The sequence below is a fragment of the Rattus rattus genome, chromosome 9 (assembly GCF_011064425.1).
Source record: "Rattus rattus isolate New Zealand chromosome 9, Rrattus_CSIRO_v1, whole genome shotgun sequence".
NCBI lineage: Eukaryota > Metazoa > Chordata > Mammalia > Rodentia > Muridae > Rattus > Rattus rattus.
In genome coordinates this window covers 17,205,884-17,229,704 of record NC_046162.1, presented here as the reverse complement: position 1 = coordinate 17,229,704, position 23,821 = coordinate 17,205,884, and the positions used below count along the sequence as shown (strand labels likewise).

The following is a 23,821-nucleotide window of genomic DNA, read 5'->3' as shown; positions in this document are numbered from 1 at the left end:
CACCATGCCCACCAACCTATAGGGCACAAAGGGACTCCCATACCTTGTCTTCTGGGTTCTACATGTGGCATGCGTCCCCCACCCCATAAATAAATGAAATGGAGTGACCAAAGAGGACACTTAACACCAATCTTTGTCTTCCCCACACACACGGACCACAGGAACAGGATAGCACACATACGTTCAGTAAGGTGGAGGTTGACCATGGAGGGCACTAGTATCAACCTCTGGCCGCCATGTGCACAGTCCCATACACACACAGAATGGACACACATACAAAGAGCTTTCTGCTCAGTGTCAGCAGTCGCTGTCTCAGCCTGCTGAGTGATGTTCACTGTTGGTGAGGCGAGGTCTTGGTGTGTATTACCCATGCCAGCTTTGAATCTGCAGAGAGCCCATTGCCACCTCAGGTGACGTGCTGGGATTACAGATGTGTATCGCCAAACCCAGATTAAAGATTAAAAAAAAAAAGATTTATTGATTTTATGTGAGTGCACTGTCGTTGTCTTCAGACACACAAGAAGAGGGCATCAGATCCCATTACAGATGGTTGTGAGCCACCATGTGGTTGCTAGGAATTGAACTCAGGACCTCTGGAAGAGCAGTCAGTGCTCTAACCGCTGAGCCATCTCTCCAGCCCAGATTAAAAAAGAAAATTTTAGGGGTTGGGGATTTAGCTCAGTGGTAGGCGCTGCCTAGGAAGCGCAAGGCCCTGGGTTCGGTCCCCCGCTCGAAAAAAAACCAACCAAAAAAAAAAAAAAAAAAAATTTTAAACATAAAAAAAGCTAGTCTTTCTTAACCATCCTTCCAATGTACTAACTGATCAAGATTATCTGAGAGCTCAGACGGAAAAAGACAAAAATCTATAACAAATAAAACGCTTGTGCCCTATATACAGGTCCTATTTCTGCTAGATGATCTGGGTGTCTGCATGCTGTCTACATGCCCAAGCACAAAGGCATACAAATCTGGGGTTTATGCTTGGCAGTGAAGCTCAGTGGTAAAGCTCAGATCTAGCATGCAGACATACAAAGGTCCCTGGGTGCAACCACTTAAAGAAAAAACAATTCCGTAGAGTTTGTACGCACTATTTATAAGTTTGGCCATAGTGAGTTGTTAGGTGCAAAGAGGGAATTGAGGATAACACGCCTCGGTGTGAGTCTACTATGCTTACACTAATACCGATGTCCATCTGAGTGATCATGCCGTTATATACTTTTGGAGTTAAGCAAAGAGAAAAGACTGAGCTCAGATCGGTGTCAACCGATGCCAGGTGTGAGGGGTGAGGAAGTGGGGGCTGGCCAGCATTTCCATTTTACATTTTAATATAGCTCAACTTTGTTTCCATCAACACAGATGCCTCATTTCATATTTTGGAAATGATCCTCAGGCTTACAGATTTAAAACATTACCACTTGCACCAGCACCAAGGAAATGAAATGCTTAGTTATAAATCTTACAAGGTGAGTGTCTACAAAACACGAGGCAAGGGGTTGGGGATTTAGCTCAGTGGTAGAGCGCTTGCCTAGGAAGTGCAAGGCCCTGGGTTCGGTCCCCAGCTCCGAAAAAAAGAACCAAAAAAAAAACAACAACAACAAAAAAAAACAAAAACAAAAAACACGAGGCAAGCTATGAAACACCAATGAAAGAAACCCAAGACATAAACTAACGGTCGGCATTCCGTGTTTATGCATATAAAATCAGTGTGGGTGGGTAAAGCTATTGCCGTCCAAGCTTGAGGACCCGAGTTTGGGTCACTGGTACCCTAGGGGAAACCAGGCACAGCAGTGCACATCTGTGATCCAAGCACCAGAAGGCAGAGGCACAAAGATCCAGGAGGCTGGTTGGCTAAGCAGGGTTCCCTGAGACAGGGATGGATGGGCTGGGCACACCCAGGAGAGAGAGGCAGGTGACCTTTGAGTGAAAGGCTAGCCTGGTCTACATAGAGAGCTCCAGGCCAGCCAAGGTTACACAGTGAGACCCCATCTAAATAAATACAATAGGGTAGAGGGGGTGGTGAGATGGTTCAGCAGATAGTGAATTCAAGTTGGGTTTTTAGTTAACCTAACACAAGCAAGAGTTATATGGGAAGAACTACCTCGTTTGAGAAAAGTCTCCCAGCAGATTTCCTGTAGGTAATACTCTCGACTAACGATTCTTGTGGGAGGGCCTAACTCACTGGGGGTGGTTCCACCTCTGGGCTGTGGTCCTGGAGGGTGTAGGAAGGCAGGCTGAACAAGCCAGGAAGCAGGCAGCACCCTCTAGGGCCTCTGTGATAATCCCTGCCCAGAGTCATGCTCCTGACTTCCCTCAGCAATGGGTGTGGCCTACAAGTGAGTTGTAGTGAACCTCGACCTCCCAGATTGCTTCTGAAGGTCGTGTTTTACCACAACAATAACAACCCTAACTGCATTACTGTGTAAGCCTGAAGGTCTGGGTTCAAATCCTGGAACCTACACAAAGGTAGAAAGAGAAAACTGACAGACTCCATGAAGTCATCCTCTGACCTACCCAATGTGTATACTACGACACAGCACAAAATAACTTCTTTCTTTTCAGTTTTTTGAGACAGGGTCTTTCTACATTAGCTCTGGTTGTCCTGGAATTCACTATGTAGACCAGGCTAGCTTTCGACTTGGAGAGATCTCCCTGCCTCTGCATCAGGGTTGCTGGGATTAAAAGCACTCACCATGTCTGGGCTTTTTTTTTTTTTAAGTTTAACAAAAAAAGGGTTGGGGGAGTGAAATGCTGACTCAGTGGTTAAGACCTTATTGCTGTCAAAGAGGACTGAGTTCAAATCCCAACACTTATGGTGATTCACAACATTATTGACTGACTTCAGGGGTCTGTCACCCTCTTCTGACCTCCATGAGCACCAAGCATGCACTTGGTGCACATACAAATATGCAGGGAAAACATTTACACATAAAAGAAAATGAATACATACTGGGGGCGGGGAAAGGTAGAAAGTAATAGAGAAAGCCACCAACATTCGGACTGCATGAACTGCACATCCCTTTCCAACACGGGGACACACCAGCAAACAACTTTATGAAGATTGGACTTCAGTTTCTAATAACCTATCAATGTCTACATCATTGTAACAATGCATCCTACTAATACAAAAGGTAATGAGGAGAAGAAGCATAAGCTATGCTGGTAATGTCAGCATTTTCAAGGCTGAGGCAGTAGAAGGTTTCCAAATTCAAGGTCAACCTGGGTTATACAGAAAGACTTTGAAAAATACAGTAGCAGGTCTGAGCATGGTGGCGCATGCCTTTAATCCCAGCACTAAGGAGGCAGAGGCAGGCAGCTCTCCGTGAGGTCAGCTGGTCTGGGCAGCCAGTTCCACGTCAGCCAGAGATACATGGTAAGACCCTGACTCGAAACAAATCATCTTAAACACAACAAGGTAATAAATAAAGGGAATGGATGTAGAGAGGAAATATATGAAGTTTCAGTATTACCTGCTATATTTTTTCCTATAAACAGTCTGTTAATAAAAATAAAACTGTACCAAGAAGTGTGACTCGTGCCTGTAACCCAGTGGTTAGAAATTGGAAGCAGAGGACGATTTTGAATTTGATGCCAACCTGAATTATTTAAGTGAAGTTACAGATCAGCTTAAGCTATAGACTGAGATCCTGTGTCAAAAGATATTTTGAGGGCTGGAGAGATGGCTCAGCAGTTAAGAGTACTGATTGCTCTTCCAGAAGTCCTGAGTTCAATTCCCAGCAACCACCGTGGTGGCTCACAACCATCTGTAATGGGGTCTGGTGTGTCTGAAGATAGTTACAGTGTACACGTATACATAAAATAAATAAATAAATCTTTAAAAAAAAAAAAAAGAAAGGAAGAAAAAAGATATTTTGAGGGTGCTGGAGAGATGGCTCAGCAGTTAAGAGCACTGAATATTATTCCAGAGGACTCAAATTCAATTCCCAGCACCCGCACGTCAGTTTACAACCATTTGTAACTCCAGTTCCAGGATCCAAGGGCACCAGGCACCTATAAGGTACGCAAACACACATACAGACAAAATACACACATATATAGAAACAAACAAAAGCATCTTAAAACATATCAATGAATGAATAAAAAGTTAGACCGAGGGGCTGGGGATTTAGCTCAGCGGTAGAGCGCTTACCTAGGAAGCGCAAGGCCCTGGGTTCGATCCCCAGCTCCGAAAAAAAGAACCAAAAAAAAAAAAAAGTTAGACCGAGGGGTTGGGGATTTAGCTCAGTGGTAGAGCGCTTGCCTAGGAAGCGCAAGGCCCTGGGTTCGGTCCCCAGCTCCGGGGGGGGAAAAAAAAAAAAGTTAGACCGAGTTAACGCTGGCTCTGTGCATAGCTGGGATAGCACTTGAGACAGAACAAGGAACAGCAAGTTCCAATGAGGACAAGGTTCACAGCTAAGGGCTGCAGTCTCCAGCTGGAGTACTCCCAGAAAAGCCTGGAGGCAGCTGGGTTGAAGCTCAAAAGACGAGCCCGAGACAAGGTGGAAATCCCATCAGGATGCTGAGACGGGCTTGCTGGTGCGTGATGCGAGGAGAAGACACACAATGAAGCTGACGGAGGAGAGAGGAGCAATGGGCAAAACAGAGCTGCAGGAGGCACACAGTGGCTAGACAGGGCTGGGGACCTGCCTGCCAGGGCGGTCAGGGAGGCCCAAGGTTCTTCTGGAAAAGCTGTTCCCACCCACACTCTGCTCTGCAGCAAACACAGTTCAGGGTGTGGGTCCTGAGCCCACAACAGTCAGGGTTCCTGGGGCCATGTGACATGAGATCAGACAGAGAGTAGGAGGGAGCACAACCAGACACAGAAACAGGACAGAAGGACAATGACAGCAAAGGGCAGAGAACAGTGTAAGAGAACAGGGGAAACAGATGCAGGAGACATACAGGACGGGAGAGATGGACAGTTCCTAAACTAGAGAGCTAGAGATAACACTTCTCACTCAGCAGGGCTGGAGATGCCGAGGAGACCTGGGCGTGTACATTCAAATGCTAACCCACCAAGGACGAGCTTTGTGACCTGTGCAAACCGGAGACACTGAGCATGATTAGGTCCCAGCAGCTGTGAGGGCACTGGGGTTGAGCGTGCAACATTGTTTTTGGCATGCAACAAGCTCCACTGAGAACCACTAAGTGTAGCAGTTTAAGACTGGTACAAACCGGGTTCAGAGTAGGCTGGCCTTCAGCCAAGCCTGCCATCTGTGATGGTTGTGCGCCCTCTAGTGGCTTGTTTCTTCTCTCAGTCAGTGGTTAGGATCAGCTTCAGTGCTCTGAGAGGAAGCCAGCTGCCCTGCTCTAGAAGTGGTAAGACAGGACTAAGAAACCAGGCACTTCTGATGGTAAATGTCATGCCATTTTGGCCCAATCAGGCAGCACAAGCAGCAACAGACTGGTCTACAACTGCTGGCCAAGAGGGGCTCTGACTGTCTTATGGGGTGAGCTTACCTACCACTTCAGTACCACTCTGGGCGGCCTAGATAGGCCCATGGGCATCTCCACCTAGCCTGTGATCCTAAGGGGTAGCCTCCTGCTCCCAGTACTATATTAGTAAAGCTAGTAGTGCCTCCCAGGATCTCAAGACACCTTTCCAGGAAAGGAAAGCAGAAGTGGCGCATAATCGAGGAACCTTCTAGTCCTAGCATGTGCTGACAGGGGCCAGCTGGCAGAGACGGCGCGTCTCCACAGGCAGCTCAGCTGGGTCTGGGAAGGAGCAGGAGGAGCAGGGGAGACTTTATAAGCTCATAACTTTGTTGAGCCATTTGCTTGGGAAACAGATTGCTTGTCCTGGCAGCTTTGGGCTCTGGGTATAGAGACAAGTGTCTCTGTGTAGGGACCAAGTGTGAGTCCCCTGGGCTTGACTATCTCCATCTAACTTTGCCTTGCAAGATACAGCAGTCCAGACAGCGTCCACACTGTGAGAGTCAGCAACATTGCCATCACTAACCAGGCCATTCTTAGTCTTTCCTGTTCAGTTCTGGTGGCAAATGGGGCTCGGAGGAGAAGGAGCTGGACCATCATATCAGTGAGGTAGGGGCACAGAGGCTTCTCGAAGGAAGGAGAGGCCGGTCACTCCTGTGATGATGACAGGTCACTTGGGTGATATATCATCAGGACCGGTTATGTGACTGGGATATTCACTTTGCCTGTAGCGGGGCCTCATCTTCTAGGATGAAGGTCAAGCTCATTTTCTGGGAACTTGACCCAGTATTAAGCCTGGATAGACTAACCAGTGTCTTGGTATTATACTCTTCAACCTCCAGAGCTCAGGCCAGCACCTGGAACCGACTGAGTAATGAACAATACCAGGAAGGACACTCGATCAAAGACTGAGAAATATGCCTTCCAAAAATGGCAGCGTGAAGCAACTAAAGGAAGAGAGGACCCTTCAGCCTATGGCCCCATGGGCCTGGGAGTACTCAGGGCTTGAGGCCTTCATTCCTGCACTCCTACTCCCCGCTCTGGCTCTGTTCCTTTTATTATTCTCTGAGACGGGATCTTATATAGTCCAGACTGGACTCAGACTCACAAAATGCTCCAGGCTGGCCTTGAATTCCTGACCTCATGGCCTCTAGTGTTAGGACTACAACAAGCATACACTACCATTCCTGGCTGCCATTTTTCATGTCCCTTCGGGCCCTCATACTATTGAAAATGCAAAAAAGGGGGCTGGAGAGATGGTTCAGTGGTCAAGAGCACTGGCTGTTCTTCCTGAGGTCCTGAGTCCAATTCCCAGCAATCACATGGTGGCTCACAACCATTTGTAATGAGATCTGATGCCCTCTTCTGGTGTGTCTGATGACAGTGACAGTGTATTCATATACATAAAATAAATTTAAAAATTACTATCAAAAATGTCCCATACCCCCAAGGCCCTCAACCCCAGGTTTCCTAAACTCTGGTACGCCAGTACCTCGGCGAACCCTCCAGCCTGGATCCCAGGCCCCATAGCTCTTGCCTCCTTGCGGGTTTATGATTCTTCCCTTCGGATATCTCTGACCTGGGCACAAAGTGCACCTCCCTTCCCAGCCTCTATTCAGATGTGGCTCAGGATTCTATCAGGTCCACAGACAAACTGGGATCTCTCCAGGTACCCCGGTTCAATCCACCTACAGCCACCAGGGTAGCAGCACTGTCAAGAACATTCACAGTGTTCTCTCTCGAGACCTGCTTGCATGTCCAAACTCACAATCCCCACTCCTCACAGCCAATCCACCATCAAATTCTCCATTAGCTGCTGTCTCTATCTCCCCTGAACAAGGGCACCTGACTGACGGCCGTACCTCAACTGTGCTCTGTCCACAGCAGCCACAGTAGTGTGTCAAATGCAAACTGTCAAACGGGCCACCGCCTACCCCTCAGGCTCTAACCTTCCTGCTGCCCACTGCCACCGCACCACCTCTGGCCAAGGCTATGTCCAATCTGATCAGCTCAAAGCACCCTGAACCTTTCAGACGTAAAGTTACAGGTCACAACTGCCCACTTATCGGTACTATCCTTGAAGCAAGTTGGATGTTGTGGAAAGCTGTTTGGAGAAGCTATTCAGGCAGCTGGTGTGGCTTTACTTATATACCAGACAAAGCCAAAACAAACAGCAAAGGCCAGCCCGAGGCAGCATGACTTTCCTCAAGCTCCCTCTAATAGGCTTTAGATGGCACAGGGAGCTCAAAAATGCTAGTCCTGACTTGCCTCTTCAGCCCATATTGTTGTGCATACAAGATAGGAGCATTCAACCCCGTGCTAAGTTTTAAAGTTGCTTGCCGCCTGCTTACCTTACATGCTGTCCCCACAGTGGCTCCATCCCGGCTCCAAACAGCACTCTGCACCAAGTCCTTGTGAGCCTCCAGCTCTGCAGGGAAACAGCCAAGGTTAAGCACCAGGTGATGAGAGCACCAGGGGAGTAGATGAGGGGAGGCTTGCCTTGGGGTAACCACTGCTGCAAAGTCAGCAGCAGCAGGTCTTTCAGCCTGCAAGGGTTAGGAACAGCAGCTCCATGCAGACATGCTGCAGATGCATCTACAGGCTTCCTTCTTTAAGCCTGCCTTCACCAGGATAAGCCTCTATTTGATAACCTTCTGAGGCTGCTGCACCCTTTAATCCCAGTACTCAGGGGGCAGAGGCAGGCAGTTTCTATGAGTTTGAGCCAGCCTGGTCTACAGAAAGAGTTCCAGGACAGCCAAGGCTACACAGAGAACCCTCTGTCTCAAAAAGACAAATAATCGGGGCCAGAGAGATGGCTCAGCCCTGCTCTGACTGCTCTTCCAAAAGTCCTGAGTTCAATTCCCAGGAACCACATCGTGGCTAGTAACCATCTGTAATGGGATCTGATACCCTCTTCTGGTGTGTCAGAGGACAGCCACAGTGTACTTATATACATAATAATAAATAAATCTTTGAAAAAACATAAACCAAAAACCAAGCCAACCAAACACCCCACCCACCCGCAGAAAGCTTCTGAGCCTCCCTGCTCCTCAGCGTGTCTCTCACTTCCCAGGCCCACATTTGCCGGCTCTAACGTATCCCCCACCATGCTCCTGCCTCCACCACTGCTTTTCCAGCTCCCTCCTGCTTCTGTACTTTGGGGGTTTGGAGTACAGCAGATGCCTGCTGGAAGTGGGTAGTGATACACTATTTATTACAAAGCTTTAGAACGGAGACTCCGTGCCTGCCATCCTTTGGTGCGTTCTCTTTTGTAGGTTGCTAGGGATGGAACCCAGGGCCTCAGAAATGCAAGGCAAGCGCTCACCACTGAGTCATACCCTGTCCTTGATACTTTTTTTTTTCACACTATCAAAAACACCAGTAGAGAACAGAAGGGTTGTTCGGACAGGGGCTGCCAGAGAAGGGGAGCCCTTCCATTGTGGCCGTACCTGTCAGGGGCTGCTGCTTGGCTACATCCCAGACCTTCACAGTCCTGCCAGCTGTGCTCACCAGAACGCCATCCGCAGTGGGGTGGAACTGCAGTACGTCCACTGGCAGTTCCTCAGGACCCAGCACCACTCCAGGCACGGAGGGAAGAGCTTCTCCAGTGCTGGACAGGCGCCAGAGCTTTATCTGAAAGAAAGATCACGTTTACGGTCCTGGTGCTAAGAGAGTCACTGCTACTGCCTGGCCTGTCCAAAGCTATCCTGGTCCTAGCAAGCAAGGTCCCATGCTGAAACAAGGCCCACTCACAGGGGACAAGGCGTCTCACCTGCCTTAGCTGTTGGAGGAAGGTAACCACGTATCTTCCCATAGAGAAGAGAGAGGAAGCCCAACTCAGGGAGCAGGGGACATGATCAGAGACCAGCAAGGATGGCCTGTGAGTCGGCGCATGGCCTCTAAACTCTTCAGCCTCACACACTACCCTAGCCTGCCCCGCCCCACAGGGCAGTCCTGCACAGTAAGGGCCGATCACAACAGCAGCTCTGAGCAGGCACTTAGGGCCAGCAAGGGGATAAATAGAAGCCAGGGCTCGGAGACCCCAGGGTGCAGTGGGTGGGTCACAGGCAGCTCTTCCAACCAGCCCTACTCACCGTCCTGTCAGCTGAACCTGAGGCCAGGAGAAAGTCATCAAAAGGCGAGAAGTCCAAGTCAGTGACCAGGTCTGTATGGGAGGAGCAATTGGATGTGCTGAATGTCCCTTCCGACCTGATAAGATCCTTACAGAGCTTCAGTAGTCACACTTTGGCCCGCATTAAGAAGCCACATTCTAGATACTAGGGGGACACACCCAGGTCTCTTCCTACAACACACATCCTGGTGAGTCCTCTGGCTGCTCTTTCTGTGATTGTATTAGAGCACAGCTCCACCAGGCACTGGCATGTGTGTGTGTGTGTGTGTGTGTGTGTGTGTGTGTGGTCTGTGTTGCTTCTAGCAACAAAGTACAGAGTTATGTAACTGGAGTGGGGGTGGGGCGTTGTTGTTGTTGTTTGAGATAGGGTTTCACTGCATATCCCTGGCTGCCCTGGAACTTGCTCTGTAGACCAGGCTGGCCCCAAACTCAGAGAGGTCCATCTGCTCTGCCTCCTGGGTCCTGAGATAAGAGGACCCAGCTTGTTTTCCTTGTTGTTTTTAAGTGCTAAGCATCAAACCCAGAAGGGCATTGTGGGTGCTAAGCACACCCTCCTCTACTTCCATCCGCCTGCTACCCAGGGTTGAGTACTTGGGGCAACAGTCCTGGCATATGAACACACAAACTGCTTTGAACTTTAGAGAGAACGTTTGATGGCCCTACTCTGTGCCTTAATGGAGACTCACACAGTACAGCATGGTACTTTCAGACCGGTTTGTTTGTTTGTTTCTTTCTTTTTAAATTAATTTTACTGGGACATTTTGCCTACATGTACGTCTGTACGTCACTCGCATGCCTGATGGCCACAGAGGACAAAAGATGTTAGGTTCCCTGGAACTAGAGTTCCAGACACTTGTGAGCAGTCGTGTGGATGCTGGGAGCCGATCCTGGATCCTCTGCAAGAGCAGTAAATGCTCTCAACCGTTGAGCCATCTCGCCAGCCTTTCTTTCTTATGTTTTTGAGATCCATTGTGTTATTAACATGTAAAAAGAAGGTGTTTTTTTTCCTCTCTCTCTCATTATTTTTGATAGTCTCACACAGTCCAGGCTCACCTTGGACCTGATATACATATTGTTGGGAGTGTCCTTGAACTCCTGATTCTTCTGTGTCTTTTTCTCAAATGCTGGGATTAAACTTATGTGCCACCAGTCTGGCTTGTTTTCTCATATGTTGTAGTTATGTATATACATTTGTATTTTAATGCATTTATTTTAGTCAGTGCATGTGTATATATGTGCAGGCATGCGCATGTCATGGCAGCATGTGAAGGTCAGAGGTCAACTCAATTGAGTAAGTTCACTACAGTCCCTTGGTGACACCCAAGGGTTAAACTCACACTATCAAGCCTGCACACAACTGCCTCTACCTGGTCAGTCATCTCCCCAGATCAGCAGCAGGTTTAAAATAACCCACACTGGGCCTGTGAGATGCCTTTGCAGGTAAAAGCACTTACCATGCAAAGCCTGCTGACCTAACTTTGATCCCTGGAACCCATGATGGAGGAGATCCAATTCCTGAAAGTTGTTATCTGTACTCATATACTGTGCTCTCCATACAAGCTGTGGCACATGTGCACCTCAACACTCTGTCTCTTGTATCTCTCTTTTACACACACACACACACACACACACACACACACACACACACACACACCCCACCACTACCACTACCACCACCGGTACTGGCACTTGGGAGGCAGAGGCAGGAAGATCTCTGTTGCAGTAAAAATAAAAAGGGGCAAATGGTTCCCACACAAACCCTGGCGGTCACGCTGTCCCTGGTTCTGGCTCCAGTGGGCCATTGGAACTAGCACAAATTTATCTCATCAGCTCCACACTGCCCCCATCACTTTCTGACCGCTGTCCTGTCTGTGAGCCATCCAATGAGGCACCCTGTTGGGCTGCCCCGCCCTCAGTCACAGCTCTCTTGGCTGGTTTCCACCATAGCAGGCATACACATCCCAATTCAGTGGCAGGCCCAGTGCGTCCTGCCGCCATACACTCTCTTGAACTCAATTAAGTCACCACATGAAAGAACATACCACACGATATCCTCTGATCCAATTGATAAGATATAGTTTGCCCATCTAGACAACACAAAACCTGTACACACCCATCCCTTAAGAATAGTCATAACAGGGTTGGGGATTTAGCTCAGTGGTAGAGCGCTTGCCTAGCAAGCCCAAGGCCCTGGGTTCAGTCCCCAAGCACAAAAAAAAAAAAAAAAAAAAAAGAAAAAGAAAAAGAAAAAGAAAAAAGAATAGTCATAACAACTTGTAACTACGCGCAGAGAAGAAGAGAAGAATCTTAACATCTGCCGCCATGTTCTCTCAGCTGCTTCCCCCATTCCCAGTTGGGTCTGGCCTCCTCTGCCTCTCTAAAACTTTTCTCCCACCCATCCTTCCCTCTCAAACAATGACAGGCCTCGTTCTACCCTGTACCTGCCTTCACCTGCATAATGTCATCAACCTACACTTCACCCTTTCTGTCTAATAAAAAAAAAAAAAACTTTTCTCTCAAATATAAGCTGAGAACAACTATTATCATTTTGTAATTTAAAAGTATAAAATACACCTAATACCCAGTCTAACATTTTATCAGTTAAACAAAACATTTAGTTATCTATTCCAGCTTAAGAAAGGCTTAAAATCCATGTTATATCCTGGCTAGCTTGTGTACTGTCTAATAACTATCCAATTAAATCTGTATTCTCAGAGTTAAACAGCCTGGGTAGCTGTGAGACTATAATCAGTCTCCAACCCCATCAGATATCTGAGAATGATCAATGTATCTGTAGATATAAGAAGCCTAGCATGGCTTCTAGAACTGAGACAGGTTATAGAGAAGATTTCTACTTGCACAGTCCCTGTCTCAACACCTGAGAGCAAGTCCTCAGCCTTCTGGCCTAGGATCATCTGACAGACTTTTGAAATACAGAATTTTGAAGGGCTGATCACTCTGGCTTGGCAGAAATTATCAGTCAACTATTCTGTAACGTGCCCTTTTCTGGACAGTATTTAGTCTGTAGATGAATTGAGGCAATTTTTGCCCAGTGGCTGTCTCACAATACATCACCCCACCTGGAAGTGGAGATGTTCGATTTCTTCTGTGAATCCACCAGAGGGGAGCTGTTAGGAGCAGACATGTCTCAACAAAGATAAATAACATTAAATGTCAGGTTTTGCAGATTTCTGATGTTTTTGAAAACCATCTAACTCTAAGTAATCTGGACTGTTGTCTGTTAATTATCCTAATAAATTATCTTGAAAGCACTCCTAATAAGAAACTTAGAGCCATGAATTTGCTATCTGGCCCTTAACTCATGTGTTTAATCATCTCAGATTAGTCTTTTAATAGCAGTAAAGGACTGGGGATAAGCCTTGTATACTTAAATGTGTGGTATAGGCAAAATGCCTATATATGAGAGTACCGATATTACTTTTAAGTAGATAAGAAATTTATATCAAAGAAAATCTAAACTTGTATCAAATAAATTCTGTACCAATGTAAAAGATCCTAACTTTAGCTTAGTAACAAATATAAGGATCTCTACCAAATGAGATTATGGCTATACAATCAATTCTAGTTAAATTCCTCCCTGTTAAATTATGACCATTTCTAAATTCTCTAGAAAGACAACCTTAGAATACCCACTTTTAGCCACTACCACCACCACCACCACCACCACCACCACCACCACCACCACCACCACCACCACCACTAACAATAATAACAACCCATCCCAGCACTTGGGAGGCAGAGGCAGGTGGATCTCTGAATTTGAGATCAGCCTGGTCTACAGAGAGAGAATTCCAGGACAACCAGGGCTACACATAGAAAACCCAAAATACTAGCTAGCTAGATACATAGATAGATAGATGATAGATAGATAGATAGATAGATAGATAGATAGATAGATAGATAGATAGATAGATAGGAAAATAACCCACATTTTGGGTTAAAAAACCTGAAACTCAGAACTAGAATCAGTATCTACATGTGCCTGATCTCATGTTTGCTTCTTGATGCTTTTTACTTATGAGAGAACCACCCCAAGTTGTTAATGACTGGGGAGTAGTAGCCCCCTATCAGTAGAGAATTGGGGTGGTTGTGTGTGGACAAGTTGGTATCCTTGGTGCAGTGGTGACTTCAGAGTTTTTCTTTGCAGGAGCCCTGCTAGCAGGCTGCTCTTTCACGTAACCACGCTCTAGCTCCTCTGACCCCTCCCTGAGCTGAGGCTGGTAGCATAGACCTTTTAAGTCTGTAATTCTAGCTATTTGGGAGATTGGAACAGAAAGAATAAAAGTTCAAAGCCTGTGTGGGCAACCTAGTGAGAGGCTGTCTCAAAAATAAACAGTGGGGAAACTATAAAAAAAGGTTAAGGCTGTAACTCAGTGAGATACAGGGGGCAATGTCTGCCCTAGAGATACTAAGTGGCATCTGGCCCACATAGGCACCAGTGATGGGAGACCCTGGGCACATTAGACCTGGCTACTCCCCTGCCTTTGGAAGCTCCCTGCCCTCAAGCCTTTTCACCTTGGGACACCACTTGCTTGGACCACCCAGCAGCCAGAGGAACGGAGCAATAGGGGCACCAACAGTTCCAACTGTAAGAAAGGCAGCACGATACCACACTGGCAAGCTCGGGTTCTGAAGCAAGGCTGCAACCAACCGTCAGCTCACTCCTTTTCAGCTGTGAGCTTCTGAGAATGCATCTTACCCTTTAGGTTTTGGTACCCTCACTTTTCTAGTTGGGATGTTACTGCAGCACTAACTGCTAGGTTGTCATGGGGATCCAGGGAGGTCTGTGTGTGCAAGGACTCGGGAAAGGTGTAGCCGTGTGACTCAGTTTCATTTCTTTTTTTTTTTCTTTTTTTTTTTTTTTTTTTTTTTTTCCGGGGCTGGGGACCGAACCCAGGGCCTTGCGCCTCCTAGGGCAAGCGCTCTACCACTGAGCCAAATCCCCAACCCCAGTTTCATTTCTTTTTAGATCCAGCTGCCTGTTCTACATACAGCCTCATCACACTGACTAGAAATCCAGATGAGTTGCCCTAAGGGTCCCGGTCCACATCCATCCCACTGTCCTTGCCTCCTCTGACAGCCCAGGGACAGCAGTGGCCTCTCCTGCTGTGGTGATGCTGGCTTGTTGCTCTGTCCACAGCCCCATCTTCAACCCGATACCCTCCATGTTTCCTCCCCACTGCATTCCTCCAGCCCTGATATCCCTTTAGCTCTGGTTCATCCTGTACCACCATAGTCTCCTCCCCAATTTAAAAACAAAAAAAGAGATCAACTCCAGCTGCGTAAGCCAAAAAGAGATTTGTGGGGTGAATCCCAGCAGCCTTCCACAATCGGAGGTACAGCTGGATGTGCTACCTTAGGAGGAACTGGGTTGGGTGGCTGTGGTCCAACCGTTTCCTGCCTGCTTTCCTGCCAACCCCAGATGGCTATGCCCATGAAAACCATGTGCAGATCTTTGCTTTGGAAGCAAAGAATTAAATGATTGCTGAGGTTCCTACTAAACATACGGGGATCCAGTTAAACAGAAATGTTCAGAAACGGGGTACTGGAACCCACAACTCTAACTTTAAACAACTGGCAGCTAACCGTCCTCTGTACCTCCAGTTCCAGAAGATCCAACACCATTTTCTGGCCGCTAAGGGCACTGCATGAATGTGGAACAAACATGCTAGCAAAACAACCATACACATAAACAAACCAACCTAAAACAATCAACTATCCGCTTAAACCAAGGTCTACGTATGCTATCCAAATGACAGCTCAAAACTCCTTTTCAAAGTTTGGATTAGTGGGCTAGAGAGATGGTTCAGCAGTTGAGAGCACAAGCTGCTCTCTCAGAGGACCCAGATTCAGTTCCCAATCCACATGGTGCTCACAGCCATCTGTAACACCAACCTCAACCCTCTGGCCTCCTTAGGCACCAGGCATGCATGTTACATGCAGACACACGTGCATAAAAAGAAATTATACAAAATTTAGACTGGGCTAGACATGTTGGTGCACACCTTTAATCCTAGCACTTGGGCGGGGGGGGGGGGGCAGAGGCAAGGGTACTTCTGAGTTGAAGGCCAGCCTGGTCTACAAAGCAAGTTCCAGGACAGCCAGGGCTTCACAAAGGAAACCCTATCTTGGAAAACAAGAAAAACAAACAAACAAATTTAGATTGGAAAACACCCAGAGTATTCTGCATGAATCTTGGCTTTTGTTACCAACCTAATCATCATCACTGTCAGAACTCTGACAATGAGCAGAACCTACTTCCTGATCTCCTTCAACCCACCCTACCGAAGGAGTAAGGATGTACCCTCTTCCTTCACCCCAGATCCTTAGTAAGAGATCTAGCGCATAGCAACTGAAGCTATGGAGACTAAGCCAACTAGGCTAATGCCTAGGGGATAATGATAAATGTTCCCCAAAGTGGGCATTCTACCATGCAGGCTGCAGGGACCCCCAGAAGCAGCTGCAGTATTCAAAAGTTCTTTGTCAGGGTCCATCTCTACCCTGCAGTTCAGCATAGCCACTCAAGGAAGTGGCTGGGAAGGGGGCTTAGAAAGGAGAGGTGCCACTGGACTCCAGAGAACATGCAGGGCCAGGAGCCATATGGGGTGTGTGTCTGGTCCCCAGGACAGATATCCAGGAGCCCAGGACTGATACTGCACATCCTTCTGCCCCCGATGAACTGGAACATCCACCTTCCCTCCTCCAGGCCAGAATCCCAAACCAGGTGCAGCCTTCTGACCCCAAGGACTTTGCAGAACACACAGTGAGGACAAGAAGCCACAGGCGACAGGGCCAAGTATGAATCCCTGGCTACAGGCTTCCTGGATCAGGCATCACTTACCTGAATGGCAGCCAAGGTAGGTCACATGCCTCTTGTTCTCTTCATGGTCTTCCAGAGATATGATACCCAATACACCTGTTAAACAAACACAGAGGTTCTCACTTTGAGCTTAGGGGTGGTCACTTATCTCCCTTCAAAGGACTCCAAGAGGAGACCAGACCCCAAACCATGTGATCTCTTGAAAGCCTCTACTAGTTGTCACTTTTTTTCCTGACACTGAAGGGACCTACGTTCTTCCCCAGCTTGAACCATCTGCACTGAATGTAGAGACCACTGAAAAAGGAGGTGTTCTTTTCCACAGATCGTGGAAGAGGTCTGCTTGGGGCTGTCAGCTGGTACTCCTGCTATCCTCACCAGAGAAGAAAGCCAGCGCCTCAAGACAGCAGGGTTGAGAGACTATAGGTTCACACCTATAGTCACAGCACCCATGAGATGGGGCTAGAGAAATCCTGCAAGTTGGAGGCCATCTTGGGCTATAAAGTGAGATGCTATCAAGAAGCAATAGGATGGGGGGGTTGGGGGTAGAGAGAGCAAATGGATAGAAGCTTGAGAAGCTTTGGGTCCAGCGCTGCCCAAAGTCCCTAAGTCAGCCGAAGAGGCATTTATCCTGTGCTAAAGTTGGTTTGTCTCCATTGTCACAAGCAGCCAAGGGCGCTCAACTAACACAGGGTTCATTTTAGGGCTTTTGTTTTATTTTGCTGTTTTTTTAAGTTTTTTGGTTTCTTCGAGACGGGGTCTGGGTAGCTCAGGCTGGCTTGCATCTCACAGGCTTCCAGATTCAACTTCCTGGAGTACAGAGATAACAGATGTGCTGCATCACCCCTGGCACAAGGACTTTTCAAACCTTCCCTGTGATCAATCCCAGCCCCTCAAGGTCCAAATACAAGGAGGGGGATGGTCTGTGGGGATGGCTGAAAACAGAAACACCATTTTCTTTACCACCTGGCTAGAACCACCACCATGGTTTACATACAAGCAAGCAAAATCTGACTGCTGTCTTGACCCGAGTGTAGGGGTCTAAGGCCTGTCCTTCCCCACAGCCCAGGCCGCTCCAACTCTCCAGGGTGAATGGAGTTTGCTCCTTTTCCTCACCCTATCTATGTCGATAAGGTCTGAACCTTTTCTTCCATGTCGACCTCCCTACCTGGGCGGTCAGAGTTGAAAGCGATCAGGCTGCAGCTTGATTTGATGTGGTTCCCACATGTGGCGGTGGTCCCTGCACGAATATCACTGATCCACGCCTGCAGATGAGGAATAGGAAACATGGTTAGTGTCAGGTCTCTGCTCATGCCTATGGGGCCATAATTCAGAAAACTCTGTGTGTGTGTGTGTGTGTGTGTGTGAGAGAGAGAGAGAGAGAGAGAGAGAGAGAGAGACAGACAGACAAACAGACAGACTGACTGACACCAGGTCTTTCCCTGAATCTAGAACCCACAGATTCTGTGTGGGGTGATTATAAGCACACACCATCACTTAGGTTCTGGACATCAAACTTATGTCTTCATGTGCACGCAGCAAACATGGTTACTAATAAAGTCATTTCTTCAGCCCTTAAAGCAGCACCATTAGAAAAGTATTTTTTGGATAGATATTTGGATTTTTTGGGGGTCTGTCCCACTCAGTCCCTTAAAAAAATACCAAATGTTCTTGAAATAATCTAAGTAGCTCAGAGGGTGACTCTATTTAGCAAATCAGTTCCCTAATAAGGAGGAGGAGGTGGCTGTCAGAGGAACTGCCTGTGTCTCTGGGGGCAGTATTTCAGTTCAAAGAGTGGGAAGGTGACAAAGAAGTGACAATCTAACAGAAGCTGTGCGTGACTTCTGCGGCTACCCTGCTGAGGTCTCTCCCAGGGCCCAAGGACCCCTTGTGAACATTCACACTCAGCAGGGAGAAGAGAAAGATGTGGCTTCCTCAGAACATGCTCTTCCCCTGGATGAGTGAGTAAAAGGCAGAAATGCTAACAGCTCACGTGTGGGGAAGGAGAAGAGTGCTCACCCTGCATCTGAGATCACCAAGGTCCCCATTTCCTCTGTCAGTGTCAAAGCAGGGATCTGCAATCCTTCCTGCCTCCGTGACCAAGCGCTCCTGAGGCCCCTTATTCTGTGGGCCTGTCTGGTTAGTTTACTAGAAGGAGGTCCACACAGGAAGAAGGCACAGAGCCCTGAAGGTCTCTCCAGACCCGGACGCTAGTCATTACTGCACTCTTAGTAATAGCCTTAATCCAAATCTAAGCACTGTACACTTCCTCTCAAGCTTTCAATGGCTCCATATTGTACTCATAACAAAACTCAACTTCTTCCCTGGAAGGACTGCCCCCTACTCCTAACCACGCTAATGGCCTCTGTCCACCCTGGGTTCATTTTCTTTTTCTTTCTTTCTTTCTTTCTTTCTTTCTTTCTTTTTTTTTGGTTCTTTTTTTCGGAGCTGGGAACCGAACCCAGGGCCTTGCGCTTCCTAGGTAAGCGCTCTACCACTGAGCTAAATCCCCAGCCCCCCCCCTTTTTTTTTTTTTTTTTTTTACAGCCTGCCCACTCCCACTTTCTTTTTCTTTACTGGCTTTTTTCTTACTTCTCACCCTTCTGGCCTCAGCTGAACTCCACCTCCGCAGGCTCTGTCCTCCACAGTGCTATTAAGTTAAACTCCACTTCTTTACATTATGGCCCACCACATACCCCTGTGTGTTCTTGTCCTTCAGTACATCTATATTTACATTGTGCTTGCTTGACCATCTTCCTTCAGAGGCTGTTAAGTGCCACAGGGAAGGGGAAATGCCACAACGTTCACTGTTCTAGAGAGGCTGGGCAGCACACAATAGGTACAGAAAGGGTAACCGTCCAGACAATGAAAACAGCATGGTTGTCATAACTTGCTTTGGGACACTAGAGGTCAGTTCCTAAATACAACTATTGGAATAACACAGGGGGAGAAAGACCAGTGCCTGATCAAGTGTACTGTCCTTCTGACGCTTCATCTGGGATCCACCTGATCTAAGCTTCTCTAGGCCCCAACCACCAATAGTAGCATCACCCCAGTAAAGGAAGAAGAGCTTGCGCCAGCAGAGGAAGAAGAGTGGCGGAAACCCGAGGGAGGAAGCCTGCCTGGCCCTAGGGGCTCCCTCTCCAGATGACACCTTCCCTCTCACGGAGACCATAAGGAAGAGATGCATCTCTCCCACTGCCCGGCCGGGGCAGGGGTGATCTAGACTGCAGGAAGGGGGAGACCGGCGTGTGCAGTTTCCCAGCCTGGCTCCCAGCAAGGCCGACCGGAAGCAGAGGCCTGGTCGCGTCTGGGAGGGCTGCGAGGCCTCCTGGGGTAACAGGGGGCGGCGAACCAGCCAGGCCAACCTCCGGGATCACCCAACGACCAGGGCGCGTCACTAGAGCTCCGGACTCTGTCCTCAGAGCAATGAAGGGGCGGCCTGGACTATGGGGTTCATCTGAAGGGAGAAGTTCCGGGTAGACACATCGGGGCAGGGCAGAGTGAGGGTCTTTGCAGCCCAGGGTGTGTTACTGCACAGGCAGGCACCGGGGAATGGCAGTCATCCGGGACCAGGAGCCAGGGAGTTAGGTCCGCGGGCCGGGCTCACCTCTCGGCGGGACGGCCGGGCCTCCATATGCCGAAACTTGGACGCCTTGAAGCGGTTCATGGCGGCTGGGACAGAGCTAGCGCAGGCTTGAGGACGAGGGGCGTCGGATCTCAGGTGAATGATGAAAAGCCGCCCTGGACTCTTGCAGCCTGCCGCCTCAGCAGCTTGCAGCTTGATGACACTCCCCTATGTGATAATAACCAATCAGAAGCGCCTGCGGCCCACTGGACACGCCCCGCGTCGCCCTTCTTCGGCGCGACGGGCTGAAGCCCCGCCTCCCAGCCAATAGCTGCCAAGACACTCTGAGAAATCACGCCCTGATGCCTGAGGAACTACAGCACTGGCCGGAGGTCATGTGAGACTCAGCTGTCCTACTGAAGGAACCGCACATCAATTGCTTCAGGATTAGACTTGCAATACTGGTCCCTGAGGTTTTTCAATGACCTGGGTGCACTCTATCCCACTATCTACTTCCTCAAGTAGCAGAAGAGAATTAACTAGACTAAAACTGAGGACAAGCCCCGGGGCCCATAAGAGATAAGGACCACTAAGAATCTCCCTCTCTCTCCCTCCTTTTCCCCTCCCTCTCTCTCCCTCCCTCTGTTTTGAGTTTTGTTTTGTTTTTCTAGTCAGGGTTTCTCTTAGCTCTGGCTGTCCTGGAACTCACTCCGAAAACCAGGCTGCCAGGCTGGCCTCGAACTGGCAGATCCGCCGCCTTTGACTCCTAGGCTCTGGGATTAAAGGTTTGTGCTACTGCTGCCCTGCTAGAAATCCACATTTTATAATGCAGTATTTTCCACACTAGAGTGTATGATGATGGCCAAGTGACATATAGCTTTGTTCCCATTATCTATGAGCCTCATTTTTCCCCTTAAAAGTGATTTTAGCTGTGATTGTAGCTGAGTTGGTAGAGTGTTTGCCAGGCATGTACGAAGCCCTGGGTGCCTGCTCAGCACGGTGACATAGGCCTGTAGTCCCAGCACTGAGGAGGAAGATCAGAAGTTCAAGGTCACCTTGGTCTACATAGTTCTGAACTGCAAAAAGAGACCCTATGTCAAAAAAAAAAAAAAGAAAGAAAAAGAAAAAGAAAAAGAAAAGAAAAAAAGAGAAAAGAAGGAATAAGAGGTTGCTGGTGCTGCCAATAACATGGGAGGAAGGGCAGGGGGCTAGGAGAGATGGTTCAGCGGTTAAGAGTACTGGCTCTACTTCCAGAGGACTCTTCTTCCATTTCCAACACTCGCATGGTGGCTCACAATTGCCGGTAACTCCAGTCCGAGGGGATCCAATAGTCTCTCTGGTCTCCAAGGACACTGTACATATGCGTTGCAGATAGACACATAGACAAACACACATCCGTATAAAATAAAAACATTTTTAAAACTTTACAGTTATCCTAGCCATCTGTAAATCTAGCACCAGGGAGATACATGCAGAGGGTCAGGAGTTCAGTGCTAGACTCTGATACCTAACAAGTTTGAGGCCAGCATGGACTTGGTAGTGACTTGTAAGCCAGCTTCAGATACTAAGTGAGCCTCATCCCAAAAGAGCCAGTAAAAGAAAGAAAGAAGGCAGGGCTGGGAAGATGGCTAGTGGGTAATTGTGCTTGCTCTGAGTTAGAATTGTTGGATCCTCTGGCGTTGTGAAGAGTCTTGAGCTGCCACATGGGTCTGCCACAGGAGTCTGCCACATGGGTCTGCCACTTGGGTGCTGGATCAGACTTGGGTCTTCTTCTAGAACAAGGAGGAACAAGTGCTCTTGACTGCTGAGACATCCACTTTTGTTCACGTGTGTATTCCTGCCTTCTCATCTGTATGTGTACAATGTCGGGGTCCAGGAGTAGCCTCACAAACCACACAGACACCCATCTCAGTCAGACAGGATAGTTTATTGAGCATAGACCCCAGGACTGGTCCACTAGGACCATGGTTCAGATTCAGGAACTGAACCATGACCCCAAGTTAAGATCCTACAGGGTTTAAAAATCTATAAACATTTGTGCCAAGTTATTTCGCCAATCAGGATTCAGGGATAGGAGACTTCCTTAGGAAAATGTCTTTGTTGTACATTTATCCTGTTTCCATGGGTTGGGGTGTTCAACTGTGGCAGGAACTTGCCTTGTCTAACATTCATGTCTTAATTTGTCAACCAGGATGTCATTTACCCACATACATGTCTCTTTCTGCCAAGTAGGATGTCAGTTCCCAGGAAGGTCTTGGGACTTCTTATTCCCAAGAAATGGAATGGAAATCTTATTCCAAATAGTTTCTTATATTGGTGTGGGTGTCTCTCTTATGTTGGGGTCCATCCCAGGGGCAGCGTAGACCATAAAAGCTTATACACAGGTGCAGGAAGTGCCGCTGGGTAGCTGGTTCAGGCCCAAACTTACAAAACAGTTCTACTGACTTCTGTCATGATTGGTTTCCAGGGGCACAGAACAGAACAGAATATGTAGTCCACCTTGGCATCAGAAAGTTTCCTAGTAGCAGCAGAAACTTATGAGACAGTTTCGTTAGAACGGCAGACTATCAAAGCCAGGTTCTCCGGAAGTGCAGCAAGAACTCTTACCTGCAGATCCATCTCTCTAGCTCCAATACAAATGATTCTTGCAAGGCTCCGTGGTGCCCATCTGTAGTCTTAGCAGTTTTCAAGAGTGAGTGTGAGGCTGGCTTGAGCTCACAAGTTGGAGACTAGCTTGGGCCCTCTAAGGAAGGAGTTTTTATAGTGCATACAGCAGAGACTAAGACTTGAGAGGAGGAGCTCCAACATTTTTTCCTGAGTTCTTGCTCTTAGTCACTGTGCTGGGGATATTTAGATGCATTTGCTGCTGAGCGCATGCTAGGAACTCTTGTTCCCTCTCAGCCCCTGCGCCTTCTTCCCTGTTTGACCGAGATGCTCCTCGTTCACATCAATGACTCGAGGCTATCGCAGGAGCTCTCCATGCACTTTACAATAGCTCTGTAACTGCTTTCCGCTTGATTGGTAGTTCTTAAAGATTTATTTATTTTATTTATATCAGTACATTGTAGCTGTCTTCAGACACACCAGAAGAGGGCATCAGATCCTATTACAGATGGTTGTGAGCCACCGTGTGGTTGCTGGGAATTGAACTCAGGACCTCTGGAAGAGCAGTCGGAGCTCTTAACCGCTGAGCCATCTCTCCAGCACCTGATTGGTAGTTTTTGACTCGAGTCTCAGAATCCACTGAGAATTTGGCTGGTGAAGGTTATGGATATCTACCTGGGATAACATACACACAAATTCTGGGTACAAAACTGGGAGTAGAAAGTGGCAGTGTGCTCTCTCTCTCATGCTCATGCACATTTGTGTGTGTGTGTGTGTGTGTGTGTGTGTATGTGTGTGTGCGCGCACACGCACACGCATTGTGTGGTGTCTCCATTGATCATTCTAAACCCATTCATGAGCCCTCATATTCCCTTCCTTTTATTTGGGAGGGTGGTGAAAAATTTAACCAGGCCCAATTTAGCTTTCTAGCTTCGTTTTCAGTTACATACTAAAGGTAAGGTTTTAGCATACACTCCTACACCTTCAGACACCAGCTTTGATATATATATATATACACAAACTGATGGCATGACTGCTCCATAGTATGCTAGACCTGGTCATTAGAGAGAGAGAGAGAGAGAGAGAGAGAGAGAGACAGACAGCAGCAGGGTTATAAGGTGAATGAGTAGCTTGAGGAAGGGGAACCCGTGAGCTGGGGAATTTGTGGAGTAGGGAGGAGATGAGAAGAGCTGGGAATGTGTAACTGGTATTTATGGTACTAAGGGAACCTGAAGGCCTGATGTGCTTT

The 23,821-nt window shown here is 47.9% G+C and overlaps 1 protein-coding gene across 1 annotated transcript in view; it reads right to left on the bottom strand.

Moving 5' to 3' along the window:
- The window catches only part of LOC116908584 (coronin-7), a 65,793-nt gene extending 45,598 nt beyond the window's left edge, over positions 1 to 20,195 (bottom strand). Inside the window, exons 1-6 of the mRNA XM_032911801.1 lie at positions 20,011 to 20,195; positions 17,569 to 17,665; positions 16,425 to 16,499; positions 9,525 to 9,595; positions 8,880 to 9,063; positions 7,782 to 7,858 (exon numbers count right to left, since the gene is read on the bottom strand). Of these exons, the coding sequence (XP_032767692.1) occupies positions 7,782 to 7,858; positions 8,880 to 9,063; positions 9,525 to 9,595; positions 16,425 to 16,499; positions 17,569 to 17,665; positions 20,011 to 20,070 (564 nt within the window). The 5' untranslated portion in view covers positions 20,071 to 20,195. The remainder of the gene's footprint in view (positions 1 to 7,781; positions 7,859 to 8,879; positions 9,064 to 9,524; positions 9,596 to 16,424; positions 16,500 to 17,568; positions 17,666 to 20,010) is intronic.
- Between the last annotated feature and the right edge of the window lie 3,626 nt (positions 20,196 to 23,821).